Here is a 17,244-nt window from a genome sequence, read left to right on the forward strand (position 1 = left end):
CCATAATTTATAATTTATAATTTCCAATTTTAAATAGTTTTTATTTTCAAAATTGTGCAAACAGCTAACAAAGTTGGAAACTGGAGGTGGTCTAGTTGACGTTGCAGCTGGAGTTAAGCTAGAGGCTCCTTGAGGACTACATGAGACGATTTCAGACGACAAGTCAAACCCAGTAGCTGTATGCACAATCCTATATATAAACATATTGATAGGTCATTTTGGATGAAGCATGAGAATTGGTTTTTCTTAGCTTTGTCTCTGTTCGATTTTGGTATTTCTAGTGTTGATTGTTTACGTTGGGTTTTCTTTCTTTCTTGTTTGTTGTTTGTTTATATATTGTAAAAAAAAAAAAAAAAAAACGTAAAATTCTGTTAGTTTTCTTAGTTTGCTTTTTTTTTTTTTGGCTCTACATACACGTCTACATTGTTGTTAACATTGTATTTCTTTTCGAAAGTATAAATAAAAGTTTTAAAAAATTCGTTGTTAATAGTTTTTGTTTTGTTTGTTTTAGAATATTTTGCTTGGAGAAACGGTTAGGGCTTCTATTGCTGTCGAATATTGTAACGGTAACTAAGTTAATCGTTTAGCTAGTTGTTAAAGGATACACACACGTGTATGCTGCACACAATATCCATGCATGTATATACATATATGTATATACTATATATATATATATATTCTGTTTGTATAAGTTATTTTTATATAAATTTTCGGTATTTTCTGCTTTAACTACACACATATCGTATTCCAACCAACTATATAAATATATGTATATATATATGTATATAGTTTGTTTGAAGGTACATTTTATGTGCAACTGTATCTATAGCTATATATATGTATATATAATATATACATATAGCAGAGTAGCGAACAATATAGTACTCAGACCCAGTTTAGATAAGTTAATGTATGTATGTGTGTGTGGGTGTGGCTGTGTGTTCGCATTGGTGTGTATATAAACATTGCACTATAAATGTAGTTGGTGTTGTTAAGCTTTTCCTGCTGCATATGCATGTTCATTTCTGTATGGTTTATAGACTAATAGTTGACTTGGCGTCGACCGCGTGGCTTGATGCGCTCCGATATCTGCCACATCTCCTCCTCGCCCATAAAATCTTTAAAGTTATCAAAGAAGCCAATGATGCGCTCATTGCGTCGAAACGGATATGTGCTACAAGAAATAGATACAGACATATAAAAGATATTATTATTATTATAATTTTTTTTTTTTTTTTTTGTCTATTTGAAGTATTTACCATTTCTTGAAGCGCTTCATATTCACAATAATATTGTATTGCTGCCAGCGTTTGGAGAAGTTAATCACGCCCTTGGACACATAGTCCTGATTGCCCACATGCACAAAGGTCAGATCCTGTAGAACCAGACCGCTGCAAGTGATACACAGATATTGTTAATGATATACACATTATATATATTGAGCTATAGCTGGTTGAGCTAGCTTACATATAGGGTATACAGGGTGGATTGGTTTCGGCCAGCGCTTGACGATACGCACGAAAACTGGAACTCGAATCGATGAGCGCACAAAAGGAGCGCACCTCCTCCGCAATGCCCTTCTGCCACTCCAATCTGATACGAAATGAAATATATAATTTGATATTTATTTGAATTTATATTAATCCACAGGCCATTTAGCTGAACTTACCTGCGTATGGGGCCCGAGTCGAGCGCCGATAGCAGCGCCAGATACGAATTGTAATTGTTCATTTTGCGCAAGTGTTTCATGATCTTAATAAACTTATTCACATGCTTCTCCCGCTCTTTGGCGTCCTGCAGGCGCAAGATTTTGGAACGTGCCCAATAGGACATTTTGTTAAAGTGCTCGGTGAACTTATTGAGATTAGGTGATTTCTCCTCGCACTGATCTTTGGCAAATAATAATACTTCGGGTATTTCGATTTTCTGAAAGAGCTCCGCGTCCAGCAGCGTCATCTGTTCGGCTATCTCCAATGACTTCAAGTCGAGCAGACTGGGCTGATTGTTGCTATTGCTGCCGCTGCCGCTGCCGCTGCCCAATTGATCGGGTATATAGGCATAGCTACGCTGATCCTTATATAGCGTCACCTTCTCCACGAACTTGTTACGCAGCAGCTTGGCCAAATACAGCTGGCCGGAGCAGACCAGCTGATAGACAAACTCCACCAGCAAACTGAGCAGCTGGCTGGTTAGATCCGTTGAACTATTTGGGAAATTATATTAAAATGTTCAATTAGGATTTCAATTTCCATTTCAATTTCAATTTCATCACTTACGTTAGATCGTTGACGACGCGCACCAGGAGCGAGAAGGTCTCCTTGGCGGCCTTCTGCTTCTGATCGTGCACCTGGCAGAAGAAGTATGTGTATCGATGGGTCAGCTTCTCGATCACATCGATCGGCTGGATGAAGGTGCGAAAGGTGGTAATGAAGGCCTCGCTGAATTCTGCATGAACGAAATGGACAACAGATGAATTTTGATTAGGCTGAGGACGCTTACGAGATTTTGGGACGGTGTTCGAACTATGAGGCGCATTTGTATTGCTCTTATTAGTGTTAGTATTAGTATTAGCATTAGTATTATTATTATTATTATTGTTATTATGAGTGGTCGAGCTATGGCGTCGATGCTGTTGATGATGCCTACCATTATCGGCCTTCTGGACGCGACTGGCGTGCACGATCAGTGCATCAATGTAGCCGCCCTTCACCTCGGGCCCATCCTCCTCCTTCTTTTTGAGTATTAGGTATGGCGTTATGTCGATCTCTTCGAGCATATTTGGCAATTGATTATCGACCTCTCCCTCTTCCTCCTCCTCCTCCTCGTCGTCTTCCTCCTCCTCTTCCATCTCATCGACCTCCTCCTCCCCGTCCAGCTCGGCAAGCTCATCCTCTCTGGCCAATGGATCCGGCACCAGCGCCTCGTTCGTATCCAACAATTTGGGCGTACTAATGGGCGTGGCCAGTTGCTCTGCTGCGCCGGCCAACGTTTCGCTGGGCAATTGGTGCGAGTGGCAATAGAAGGTGGAGCCGCCCACGTTCTCATTGCTATCCACCACAGCCGTTGCCATCGCTGTGGCCGTGGTGCTGCCCGTTGGCTCATCCTTCGGATTGGACGCATCGTGCAGCTCCTCGGAGACGGTGGTCATGCGGCTGTTCCGTAACGCCGTATCGCCCATCGCCATGGGCTTTGGACTGGCTGGGGGTGTGGTTATGATCGCTGGCGGCGTCGCTCCCGATAGCGTCGCCATCGTCGTTGACGACTTGCGCTGTTTGTAGTTCTTCGGGGGCAGCGCAGGCGGTGTATCCAGATTCGGCGACAGATCCTTGCTAACCGACATTATGCTAAAGCAAGAACGAGAAGAAGAAGGAGAAAAGCAGTTAGAGCAATTGGCATGGATCTATACCACATCTAACATGACTTACTTGATGGTCTGGCTATGCGACATGTTGCGGCTGGTGTTGTACGCGTGCACCGTATGCCGATTCGGCCCTACGGTAGTCGGCGCACAGATTTCCATGTAAGCCAAAACTGTGTGCGTTTCAAGTGGTGGGGGCGGAAGAGAAGAGAATAGAAAAAAAAAAACAAACAAAAAACAGAATGTTAATGCACCTGTCACAACCATTGAAACAAAATGAGAAAAGGGAAACGCAAACGCAAAACAAGCGCAACGAACGAAGCGATCAAGCTGACAACAGTTCCAATCAATGAATGTGGGGGATCTGCGCTCCACTTGGCTCCATGTGCCATAAACACCAGTTACTGATAGAACGCAGAAGCGTTAGACTATATGGATTGATATAAATATACATATATATAGAAATGTACGTACATATATACGTTGAGCAACTGGAAGTTGCTTAGGATATATTACGTATATATATTGCATATATGTAATATATATATCTATAGTAGCAGAGTTTACAATTATAAAATGGAATGCTTGGAATTGAAACATATATAATCCTGGCCAAATAACTTCTTAATAATTCTCAAAAATTATTTTTTTTTTTTTTAATATTAGAATTTATTTTTGGAGCGTTTACCCCAATTGAAAATTTGAAAATAAATAAAATAATAATTCTCCAGATTAATCATCACTGTAATATGGAACGTGTGGTAAAGAAACACGTTTTAGCAATTTCCAACAATTTTATAATAATTCCTAAATTTATAAGGCCAACTTCCATTTTGCAGTTTTTTATCTTTTCAGCTGCAACAAGTTGACTTCGCTTTACTCCATCACAGGTTTTGCCTGTACAGTATTCATTCGCTTTGACATATGCAACAGGTAAGCGCTGAACAACAAACAACATAAGCAATAACACAACTGAAAGAAATTGAAGACGAGAGGGGTGCGGCTCATATATAACCAAAACGTATAGCGAAAAAGAACAAAGCTCAACCGGAACCAGCACCGAGCCGGAACTAGTTCCGATGCAACAGCAAATCGTGTTGGGGCGCAATAGGCTGCAAAGCAAGCAGAATGCTTCTAGTAAGCTCTATGCATTTGGACTCCAAGCGAAATGTTAAATGAAACGCTTTGAAATGAAACATTTAGCTCGCTAGATTTTTATATTAACAAAGTCTGAATTTATCATTACAAAATGAAACATTTTAGCCATTTTCTAAAGCTTTGAAACAATTCACTAGATTTCAAGCAGCTATAACAATTTTATTTATTTTTTTTTTTTTTCATAATGACATGGAACATTATGGGAATTGAACATTTAGCCATTTTCCAAACAATTTTTAACATTTCTCAAGAAATTAAGACCGAATAGCTATCTGAGTTGATCATTATGAAATGGAACGTTTGGCAATGAAACAGTTTGAAAATAGTACAGCTTGCAAAATGTTTTGTTACCAGCGTTTCATTCAAGATAAGCCCAATTCCAAAATATCCTGGCAAGTGTTTCATTGTCAGCGTTTCTGGAAACTAATGGAATTGTTGTTTATTTCTTCAAATATTTAAATCGAAAATATTCCTGCAAACATTTACTTGACAAACAGCCGAGGAAGATTGCAACTTTAGATTTCGAAAAAAAAAAAGAAAAAATAGGATAGAAATAACAAGGAACGATAAAAACAGAAACGAAGTCAAAAACCAAAAACATGGCGAACTGAGTCAGCTAGCAACTGGACTTACCCGAGAAGGCGACACTCTGAAACACTAGATGTTGATTGGAACGATAATTTAGATGGGTTAGAGTTTTGCGTACAACAATTTGGCAAGGTTTTTTTTTAATTTGGTATTGCTCAGTGGCGATATTGTTACGAGTGCTATAAATAAAAGTGTGTGTTGCTACAAATTCTTAACTGCCCACTACAAAAACATAGCTATATATATACATCGATATATAGAATATATATCTGAATCTGAAAATGTTATATATGTATATATATATATGCATGTATATATAGATGAATTTGTATTGCTGACTGATTGTTGTTGTTGTTGGCTGTTGGCTGTTGGATGATGGTTGTTGTTATAGTTGACTGATTGTTGTTGCTGTTGTTGTTGTTGCTGCTGCTTGTTGTTGTTGCTGTCTTCATCTGGGGTATGGGATGGGTTTAAGGGGTTTTTGGGGGGCGGGACACGTGCTTGCAAGTTTTTGTTTTTTGTTTTTGTTTTTCTGTTTTTGTTTTCTCAATTGATGGTGCTTTTGTTTTTGTTGTGGCATTTGATTTAAAGAGCCAAACAATAATTTGGTTTAATGTATTGCATGTTCTTGTTGTTTTTGTTGTTGTTGTTGTTGTAAATGCGAAACAAAACAAACTCCAAACAAAATGTCAAAAAGAAAGTCATCTAAAATGACTTCAAATGAGCTAATTGTGTGTGTGTGTGTGCGTTTTGCGGCTAATGAGCTTTACATATCAAACACACACACACACACACACCCATAACATAATCTTAAGCTTAACAGAAAACAAAACAAAAAGTTTCAAAAACTCACCGCTGGGCATTGCTTGTGGCGACACCTAGCGTTCAAGTTCGGCAAACACAATTCATACAGAAACATGCAAATTGTTACACACATACATAGGCAGATATGTATGGATATGTACATGTACACACACCAATGCAGTTTACACCAAATTAGAGAGACAAAGGAATCGAAAAGAAAAAAAAAATACAAAAAGAAAAAAAAACCAAAGAGAAGACAAAGAAAAAAAGAAAATATAAATATGTGTGCGCATTTGGCAATTGCACTTACTGTACTTCTTCTTCTCGGGCAACGGCGGCGGCTCCTCCGATTGCCTGCCGAAGGCGCTGCTGCAGCTGATGGGCAGATGGGCGCTGCGCGGCGGCGGCTCCATCAGGCTGTGATGCTTGGAATGCCACTGCGGATGCGTCGACGACGCATGATGGTGCGGCGACAACTGACGCAGCTCTGCCATTTCGCTGCAATGTTAGAAAGAGAGAACGAATGTGTATAAAAAATATGCAAGAAACCACAAACTTCCGTTAGATTTGTAGGTATTCGAATATTTCATGCTGGCAGCGCTGTCTCGTTCGCAACTTAACGAAAGCATTGCCAAGTGCGAAAAGTTTGCTCTAGTCGAGACTGCTCGACTACGAGATTCCCTTCCCTTTCCTTCCCTTCCTTTCCTTTCCCTTCCCTTACCTAAGGAAGAGCTGATATTTCAAATCATTTCATGCTTCTTCATGTATGCATACATAACAAACTACACGCACACACACATACATACGCAAAAGCACATGCAAACTGCGCAGTTGACGCAGCGACTATGCTTGGGTTGCCTTATGGCCATTTATGGGCTATATTAAGTGCTATACAAAGAACTAAGACTTATTTTCGAAACGACTTTTAATCGATGCCCCTAAAACGGGAATAGTTATCGAACTTTTTTGAAATAAACTCAATCTGCGCCTGCATAGAAGGATATACATATGTATGTACATATAAACAGGCTCTGGGATCAAGTCGTTCGCACATACCGACAGCCATTCAGACGGACGGACTCAGCTTGTCGCTGCTGTTCAAGAATATACGTATGTATGCATATGGGGTGTGTCACGCCTCCTTCTGCCTGTTTTACATACATATGTGCATCTTAACATTTCATCATCATTTTCAATGCCAACTTACAAATTGCAATCGTCGAGCACATCCATGGCCGCATCGAGCAACTTCATGGCAGCCCGTGAATTCATTTTAGGTGGCAACGCCGGCGCCAATTCCGGCGAGGAGCAGTTGCTGCCCAGCGCCTGCAATTGCTCACTGCTAATTGTTGTTGCCGTCGCATTGCTACTGCTGCTGTTGCTGTTGCTGTTGCAGTTGATGTTGCTGGTGATGCTGTTGCTGGTGATGTGGCGTTGCGTTTGGCTCAGCTGATGGAAGTCATTGTTGCTGCTGTTGCTGCGACTCGTCGTTGACGCCGATGTCGATGTGGTTGTTGTTGTTGTTGTGTTGGACGACGACGTTGAGGCGGAGGTCAGCTCGCTAATGCCGAACACAATCTCCGAATTGCTGCTCGATGATTTCGTCGAAGACTGCACGCTGTGCTCCGAGGAGCGCTTCGAGACGCTCTGCGTGGAGGTGCGAAATGACATCATCGACACGAAGCCTAGTTTCAGGAATAAAATATGAACTTAATTAGTATGGTTAACTTTAGCCACGGCAAGTTATAAACAACATGTTAACAACATTAGCAAACTAATAACAATAATAATGATGAAACTCGCAAATATTTAAAGCTAAACAAACACAAAATAAAAGGCTGCAAAGCCAAACGGTTTCGTTCAGTTGAATCGGTTCGTTCAGTTCAATTTTTGTTTTAAATTCTCATTTAAGCTTGTATAACAAAGGTTTCGTTCAATTGTATCGGTTTGCTGCTTGTTCTGCAATCATTTCGTTCCTTTGAACTATTTTAAAAAGTTTCGTTCAGTTGAATCGTTGCGCTCGTTGTCGTTGCATCGTTTCGTTCAGTTTACTATTGCGATTGCGCCAAGTGTTTCGTTCAGTTCAAACGCTTTATTCGCGTGTTTCATTCAATAGATTTTTAGTCCTTTTTTATTTAAAAGCTGTAATGGAAACAAAGTAGTTCCATTTGGCACTTAAAAACGGTTCGATTTGCAGCCTTCTCATACTATACACACATATACATATTTTACAACAATGTAAAATTAGACGCTTAGACTAGACTAATGCAAACAAACAATAGTAATAAAAATAAAAATTCAAGCGAAAAAAAAAACAGTTCTATCTAAAAGATATTCAGAAAGATACAGCAAGTATACATAAAATGAACTGGTTCACATTTGACTATGAAATTCTTGTTTAAAAAAAACCTTCCGAAAAATAAATATTGATCAGAACGATTTTTTTCAAACTTGTATAACTTTTAGCCAAAAGGAACTAGTTCGAAAATACATAGAGACGAGAACGTAGCGATAGAAGTTGCTAAGCAGTAGAAGTATAGAAGAAATACCCGATTCATTTGAATGACGATTGCTGGTTAACTCAGCCGCCGCTTTGCGCAGTTCCGTATTGACTTCAGTGGCGCCGGAACCAGAACCGGAACCGGAGCCTGAACCAGCACCAGAGCCCGGTACAGGGTCAGAGCTGGCGGCCGACAAGTGCGGCGTCAGCTGGACGCTGCTCATGCCCGCCTCCTGGGACAAGGCGTTGGCAGTACCAGCAGGAGCAACTGCAGCAGCGTTCGGACTCTCTGCTGAGCGCATTGGGGAAGTTGAGTTGAGGTTTGAGTTGGAGCTGCTTCGGTTAGTGGTTGTTGCTAGCGGATACTCACTGTAGCTGATGAGCTTGTCGACATCGTCGTCCAGCTGTTGATGCTGCTGATGGTGCAGCGTTCTCGATGGCGGCTTCTGCAATTGATCCTCCTCCTCGCGCGAATGATTCAGCGCCGAGTCGAACGAGCATTGGCTGTTCTCGTCGGGTGAACGGGAACGCACTGAAAGGCTGCAAATGAACAAACGAACCAGTGAGTAAACTTTTAATGCGAGACAGTAGTTCTTAAGGTGAACCATTGGGTTGATAAAGTGAACGCGGGAAGGAGCCAGAAAGAAACCAATTGAACGAATTACAAAATAATCATGTAAAAGAGTCAGTAAATGAACTAGTTGGAGAAAATTATATTGATCACGTAGATCAAGAAATATAACTATTCAGCTAAAGTTCGAGAGCTGAGTGATGCGTATAAAGGAAATCAATTGAATAAATTAGCGAGCAAATGGATTATGACGAAAATTAACAGTTAAAAGACGTCAGGTAAGAGAGTCAGTTGAACCAGTTAGAGAAAAGTGAACAAGTATTATGAATATTTGAATAAAGTATGGGAACCAGGTAAATGAACTAGTTAAAGGATGGATCATCGAAGGAAAAGGATACTTAAGTGTTATTGAATCAGTAAAAGAGTTAGTAAGTGAACTAATAGTGAGAGAGAACCGATCAAATAAAGATAATGAACCAGTTACTTAGGAATACGAGCTGGAACATCCAGTAACTATAGTTTTAAATATTCAACTAACCGATCTACGCCGTAGTTAAGCAGCGAGAAATTCGAACTGCAGTCCAGATCCGAATTGAGGCTGATGTTGTGCGACTGCGCATAGGGCAATGGGCTATTCGCCTGCGACGAGTGACAGGTGCTGTTCGCATTGGTATTGCTATTGCTATTGGCATTGGCATTGTTATTGGTATTGGTATTGATATTGGTATTGGTATTGGTATTGTTATTGGTATTCATATTGCTATTGGACGCATTGACACTCGCCAGCTGCGATTGCGGCTGGCTGCGACGCTTTGGTGGTAACGGCGGCGGATTGCTCGACCGATTGGGCAGCGGCGGCTTTGGCGGCGGGCTCGTGTCGCGCAGTATGCTCTCGGTGCTGTGAGAGCCGCGCATCGGATTCACATTGCTCTGCTCCAGTATGTCGCGCTCCTTGGGCGTCAGCGCAATGTCCGGCAGCGACGTTCGCTGCGCGACTGCAGCCGCCGCGGCCGCATCGGCCGGCGTATGCAGTCCGGGCACACTGCCGCCCGCCGTGCTGGCGGCGGTCACGGCGCCCATTATGTCGGCGGCGGCACCGATGCCGCCCAGGCCACCGCCGCTGTAGCGAAACGTGCACTGATCCTGCTCCTTGAGTTTGCCCTGCGCCAATGTGACCAAATTCTGTAAGCAAGAAATGGAAATTTTAGTATTTTATTTATTTAAATACTGAATTGAGGCTGAGTTTTCAAGCTCAATTAGAGCTTTTGCCGCAAGCCAAGCTTCTGGATTTTTTAGTACCTCATTTTTAGTATCTCATTGGAAAGGTTTTGCATTTAGCTATCAACTATTAATTAATATATAAAAAGCATTTTTTTACTTGAACTCTAAAAAGATTTTCAGTTAGACTTTCGTTTATGGGTTTCTATGAATTTCAAAAGTTTCTAAAGTATTTCAATCTCTTAACATTTCTACTTTACAGCAATGTAATCAGCGTGTTAGTTAACGTGTGCATTGTAACTAGCGGTTAATTGAGTGCACAGTAACAAGCTATATAGCCGGCCTTTGCGAAGGCCGATGATAAATGACCAAGATTCAATTAAAAGCCAACTAAAGCGGACAAAGCGAAAACGAGAAATAATGGCTTAATGGCTTAATTGCTTTACATGCGACATCGTGCTGATTAACTAACTGACAGTTAGGTACGCAACACTAGCTGTCAGTTAGTCATAAAGGAAAATCAGATCAAATGCAGGGCTAAGCAAAGTTTGCTTTGACAAAAAATAAGACGAGGGCTGCACAAAGGACTATCCTCAAATAGATTGAGCTTATGTTTGCCTAACTTCCAGTTAAGCTTTACTGGCAGTTATAGTATACTTACGCGCACAGCATCCTCGAGCAGATCGATGACCTCACGGACATTCTCGTTGCTCAGGGAGGCGCATTCGGTGCTCTTTTCGCTCAGCATCACCTCGTCGCAGAGCTTGATGAGCTTGCCAAGCGATTGATACACCTGCTGGGTGGCCGAGCTCATGATGGCACTGTTCTCGTTCAGTGTGTACGACTGGATGACTGCAAGCAGAGGGAGAGGACACTTTTGTTATTGCCATGATCTGTTGGGGGGGGGGGGGATTACTCATGGCGAGACTCACCGGAATACATGCTGGCAATGGTCTCCAGTATGACGGTGCCATTGCCAGGCAGCACTTCCAGCTTCTTTCTGAGTATGACATCGCGAAAGTGTTTGAGCGCATTCGAAATGTCTTTGACGTGCGTCTCCAGCGTCTGTGTGGACCGCTGCACCTCCTCGGTGGTGGGCGGCGGCTTGGTGGCATGCTTATTGCGCGGACTGTGCGGCGAATGCGACCGGCCGAGCGTGTTGTTAGTGGTGCGCATCAGTGAGATCTTCTCAATTAGATCGTCCTTGAAGGAGCGCGCTCGTCGCGCCAATTTCGTGCCCTTCAAACTGTTCTTATGGCCGGACGATCCACTGCCGCCACCGCCACCACCACCACCGCCGCCTGAGGACGACGACGACGATGCACTGCTCGGTGGTGCAGGTGGCACGCCACCGGCTCGTCCGCTCTGCAACGGTGTTGTCGGCGGCTGTGGCGGCGGCGTTGATGATGTGCTGGAAGAGTGAGCCGTGTAGATGCTGCCACTGTTGATGCTGTTGTTGCTGCTGCTGTTGCAGCCACCGACGCCGACGCCGACGCCGCCGCCCGACCCCGAGCAATTACTGGGCGTGGATGGAGAACTGATGCTGCCGTCTGTAGATAGATAAAACATTATCTTCAATTAGCTATTTTCGATCTCTATATATTGTATATATAATTTCAATTGGGTTTTGCTATGGAGAGCTGCATGATCTGTATTTGACTGTTGGATTATTCAACTGGATATTCGTTTCGTTCTCTGAGCAATAATAGGCAACCAACACACACACACACACACAGACCTATCACGCATTCATGATTCATTGCATTCAGTCATGATTCAGTTGTATTATGCAGCGCCTATTAAGCACTTATCGAATTGCAAGAATACGGTTCACGTACCACTATATCACAGCACGTTCTCATAGCGTATACCCTGTAATCAGCTATGAATATCTGCGATATCATTTGTAAACTTCAATTGTAAGCTTCATCTACACTTTGTCAGACCCTTAACTAGATTCCGAGGCAGTTGGGATTACCTCTGTGATATCAGATGGAATAAATATATTTTATCTAGAAGTAGATGGTGCTAAGAACATCTCTATATATGTATATATCATATTTATATTTTCTTTACTATATATCATATATATCTATATATACTATAGTCTCAATTGTATAAAAACTGAAAATCTATATATAATTCAAACAAACTTAAATGCTCTTGCTGTAGTGCATCAGCAAGTCGTATATCTCTACTCTAAAAAATACATTTTTGAATTTAATCATATATCGATCATAATCGAAACTAATATGCATATATACATATATAATGAGTATGAATGTAATTAGTGATAGACGTGGTTTTTTATTAATAAATAAATATTGATTTATTTATTTATTTTTTATTTTGAGCAGAAATATTTATGTAACTTAAAATGATATGATTATAGTTTTTTTTTTAAAGGGATTAATTATTGAAATATTTATATTTATAATAAATATTTCAACATATGCATACATATATATATATATATATATATATATATATATACATAAAGATATTTATAAATTTGCAAATTTTTGTACATTTGTTGCTACTTTTGGTTTTTTCGTTGCGGATGATAATGAATTATATATTTATATATAGTACTATATATAGTATACTCCCATATATAATATATATAGATTTCGTGTATATGAACAATATATATATTTAGTCATGAACTCTGTGTGTTTCAGAGACCTTCACGTGTCGCTTTTTAACACATTCAACGTAAATTTCAGATATATACTATATACATACATCATATATATCAGCCTATACATATATAGATTCACATTCACCATTCGTTCGCATCATAGGAGATTTGCTGTTTTGTTTATTCGATGATTGTTTCAAATCGCCGATGGAAATCGAATGTGAATTTTTGAAGGAAATAGAAAGAGACTAAATGAAAGAGCGGGACTAGAGCGGACAGGAGATCGAAAAGGCGATACTCTAACAAATCGGAATTGATAACTAACGATTACTTTGCATGTCCCAACTATTCTTCGGTAGCACTTATCAGCCGATAAAGGAAAGACAAAGCGACAGACTGAAAGGAGGATACTTATCGATAAAAATGTAGATAATTAATCGATATATTGCTATCGATGACCATTTTTAATGATCAAGTGAGAGTGGTCAAACAAGTTATACAACAACTTTGTATATACGACTTTAATCGATATTTGTTTATCGATAACAAACTTTAAATGGAAGAAGTTTGAGTGAAACAAGTACAACAAGCAGCTATGAATCGATAACGACAAACGCCAGCAGCAGCAACAGCCGTAGCTATCGATAACAGGTTTCTGTTAGGCGCCAGCTTGAGCTCATTTAGCTAATATGCTCCATTTGGCATAGGGCATGCAACATGTGCCGCTGCTATTTGATTTGCATGATGAACGACGGCAACCACACGGCAAACGAGCCAAAATGCCAAACGGTAAACGAACTACGGCCGCCCACCCAGACCCAAATCACGAGAGAGAGAAAAAAAAAAACAAACAAATAATAGAAAACCCGCAATGAACACACACATATCTGCACAGATGTAAATGTGTGTGTGTGTGTGTGTGTGTGTGTGTGTGTGTTTGCAGACATATGCATACATGTTGTAGCTTTCACTTACAGAGCAACACATTCTTGACCAGCAAATACGATGGTGTCAATGGTGTGCATTGAGGTGTTGTTGCTGGTGTTGTTGGTGTTGTTGGTGTTGCTGGTGTTGTTGGTGTTGTTGCTGCTGTTGATAAAGCCAAACGTGGCAATTTTGTATATTCGCGCCGCCTGTGGAATTTGATGTCATGCAGCGTCGATTTGTTGTTGTTGTTGTATTTGCTGCTGCTGCAGCTATTGTTGTTGTTGTTATCACGCTTTGACCAACGCGCACACTGACTTGATTGCTGTTGTTGTTGCTGCTGCTGCTGCTGCTGCTGCTGATCATGCTGATCATGTTGATCATCTGGCAGCGGTTGCTTCACCGTATACGAATAGAAACGCCAGCGTTCGGCCAGCGCGCAGTCGCTCAAAAAAGTTTCATCAAATTGCGGCATTTTACAATTGCATAACAACAACAACAACAGCGGCAACAGCAACAACAGCAACAGCCAGCACACATAACAGGTGTTTAGGCATATGTGTGTGCGTGTTTATATATATTATGATGTCAAGCGTTACATTCACAGCACTTTATGAGCTATAAAACTGTTTCAATTTTATCTTTTCTCTTCCGTCTTCTTGTTTTTTATTTGCTTCTTTTTTTTTTGGCACTTTTCAAGAGCAATTGTCGCCGCTGTTGTTTGCCAATTAAATAAATCAGAGAATTGTATATATATATATATCTTTGTATATTTAGAGAGACGCGCGGCAGCTGCTGTCGTCAGCGTTGTCGTCTGGAAAGCGCACTGAACTATGAAAATCCGCAAAACGGCAATCGCCAGCAGCAGCAGCAGCAGCCGACGCCATAGCGGCAGCAGCGGCAGCAGCAGCAGCCCGAGCCAGTCGCCAGGTCCGCTAACCAGCCATTAAGCAGCAGCAGCAACAACAACAACAACACAGAGCAGCGCATCAAATGGTACTCGCTCCCAACACAACTTGGCTAGAAAAGACGTAGACGCAAATGAAGACTTGCTCGCACAGCAACAACAACAACAACAACAACAGCAGCAGCAACAACAACAACAACAGCAGCAGCAGCAGCAGCAACAACAATGGCAAACATTGTCCGGCAACAACAACAGCAACATTTACACTCACTTAACATTCACTGATAGACAACAGAGCAACAACAACATTCACAGCTTTTTGACTCTCGCCTACAGTTGCTCTTGGCTCTCTGTTATCATTTGCTTGTCAACTCACTCTCTCTCTCTCTCTCTCTCTCCCTCTCTTTCATACATTCTCTTTGCTTGTTAACAAACAGCAAACATAGCAACGCATTTAATACCCTATAAACAAATAGTTGGGAAGAGAGTTGAATATATCTATATATATAAATATTTAGAATATACGTATATATAATATACATATATATACACCCTACTAATTTCTTTTGGAATATGCATAGCATCATAAAACAAACACTAAAGTCTTTGTTCTTAATCTCGATTTCCATATACACTTTACGAGTGCTTCAAAATGTTGTCATAAAAAATATTTAATGCCTAGTGGGATATGCTAAAAATGTTGACCTGGAAACAATCGATTAACATATATTATACTAATGCGGGGCTTTTGTCTTTAAATATAAGTCTATGAATAAGATTCTACGCCATAAAAAAAACTGTTTCGTCGAATCCTTACTATATATCTATAAAAACAAAAAGAAAAAGAAAATGATGTTCTTAAATTACTAAGAATACAATATCGATATTTATCAATATTAAGAATACATACATAGTTACAGTAAATAGACCAACAATTTTGTATGTAAATCTACTAAATAAATTAGTAGGAAAATGTGTATTTAAATAATTGCGAATGCAATATCGATATTTATCGATTTCATGAATATGACATACAAAAACATTATCAAATTAATTATTTACAGAAATTTATCACACATAAAAACCCGTAAAATAGATATGCAATATCGATATTTATCGAGCTAACGAAAAAGCTATCGATTGTTTATATTAAATAGAGTAATCAAGTGGTTGAATAACTTGATGTACTATAGGATACAGTAAATCTATATCGCATCGAGATGGTTAGGTAGAGAGACGGACGGACAGAAGAACAAAGGGGTGTACAGAAAAGAACTCCACTGTTAATGCTCATCAAAATATACATATAAAAGACAATATATATAGCTATTGGAAATATATTTTATGCTTTCGGTTACAGCTCCTATTTCCTCTTGTTTATAGGGCATTAGCTAGTCGTGCATGGCTTGTCAGCTATTGGCCTTCCTACACTTGGCTCCCATATTACAGATTATTATTTTTGTTTTCTGTTTTTCTTTCTCTGTTCGTTGGCCCTGAGGCCCGGCTTGGAGTTTTTCTTCAATTTGCAATCGTGACTCGCCTTGAAATCGTTTTGTGGAAGCTGAGCTCTCACATAATAAAAGCCAAAGATGCATAGAGCCTATAGTCGAAGCATACTACCCACTACCTGCATGAGAAGCCCACAGAAAATAATTAAATAAAACAGAAAAAACTCAATTGAAATTGAAGAAAAGTGAAAATAAAGCTGCGTAACTGCTTGGTGCTCGAGTTTAACGGAGTTTTTTATTTGCAGCTATTCAATCAATAGAAATAATAATAATAAATATGAATAGGAATATGGTTGAACTAGATAGATACCCTAGGTATTCATGAGCTTGAGTATAGTTCGAAAGATTTCAAGAACTTTTTCTATATGGAATATATTCCATATATAGTATCCATCTATCCTCATATGTATATATTCATATTGAATTTACCATCGAGTAGTATCTCTTAGATCTGAGCGCAATTCGAATGATTCTCATAGATTGAACAATAACATTTGATTCAGTTCAACTTCCAAGGAAAATCATTTTGCTGTTTATCTAGATGAGTAATACATGTTCTATTAATAAACCTAAATGTTATATAAACTTTTTGATCAAAATAAACTTTTCTTAACAATAATTCAAGGAAAATCTTGATTTAAAAAACAACTAAAATGGAAGATATATAATATATTCCCTTGCGGATGTATTGGGAAAATCTCCACACATGCTAAACCGAAGCTATGACTAGTATATCCAAGTGTATAACTTTAGATATTTTCTAGGAATATAATAGGAAATCTAGATGACTTTAAATGCTATCGGTGGATGATCTCAAACTGATCAGCAGCAGAGTCTGATCAATCGTCAATGGATAGAGTATATTGAAAGTGGAATAATATCAACATGAATAGAGTATTTCGACACGCCTATAGTCCACATCAAATTCAAATTCCCAAAAATTCAATTTGTGGCGATCATTAATCACAAAATCGAGTTTCAAACAATATACATACATACATACATACATACATATATGTATATAGGTATTTATCTATACAAATATGTATTTATTCGTAACCAGAACC

At 39.8% G+C, this 17,244-nt stretch overlaps 1 protein-coding gene across 14 annotated transcripts in view; it reads right to left on the bottom strand.

Annotated features, from left to right (window-relative positions):
* Positions 1-339: 339 nt before the first annotated feature.
* Positions 340-17,244, bottom strand: part of C3G (C3G guanyl-nucleotide exchange factor) — a 29,878-nt gene continuing 12,973 nt past the window's right edge. For 3 of the 14 annotated variants that reach the window (XM_089474532.1, XM_089474533.1, XM_089474529.1), the window contains exons 2-16: positions 11,130-11,747; positions 10,859-11,049; positions 9,518-10,161; positions 8,779-8,948; positions 8,458-8,700; positions 7,116-7,593; positions 6,219-6,406; positions 5,958-5,982; positions 5,150-5,283; positions 3,426-3,531; positions 2,277-3,344; positions 1,670-2,203; positions 1,468-1,593; positions 1,260-1,391; positions 340-1,174 (exon numbers count right to left, since the gene is read on the bottom strand). In XM_089474532.1, coding sequence (XP_089330658.1) covers positions 1,042-1,174; positions 1,260-1,391; positions 1,468-1,593; positions 1,670-2,203; positions 2,277-3,344; positions 3,426-3,531; positions 5,150-5,283; positions 5,958-5,982; positions 6,219-6,406; positions 7,116-7,593; positions 8,458-8,700; positions 8,779-8,948; positions 9,518-10,161; positions 10,859-11,049; positions 11,130-11,747 — 4,790 coding nt within the window. In that variant the 3' untranslated portion in view covers positions 340-1,041. Of the gene's footprint in view, positions 1,175-1,259; positions 1,392-1,467; positions 1,594-1,669; positions 2,204-2,276; positions 3,345-3,425; positions 3,532-5,149; positions 5,284-5,957; positions 5,983-6,218; positions 6,407-7,115; positions 7,594-8,457; positions 8,949-9,517; positions 10,162-10,858; positions 11,050-11,129; positions 11,748-13,813; positions 14,625-17,244 lie in introns of those variants that run through there. The other 11 variants (XM_089474526.1, XM_089474522.1, XM_089474523.1 and 8 more) reach the window with 11 other exon arrangements.

This window comes from Drosophila arizonae, chromosome X (genome assembly GCF_054131065.1).
Source record: "Drosophila arizonae isolate 15081-1271.41 chromosome X, UAZ_ARI_1.0, whole genome shotgun sequence".
NCBI classification, from domain to species: domain Eukaryota; kingdom Metazoa; phylum Arthropoda; class Insecta; order Diptera; family Drosophilidae; genus Drosophila; species Drosophila arizonae.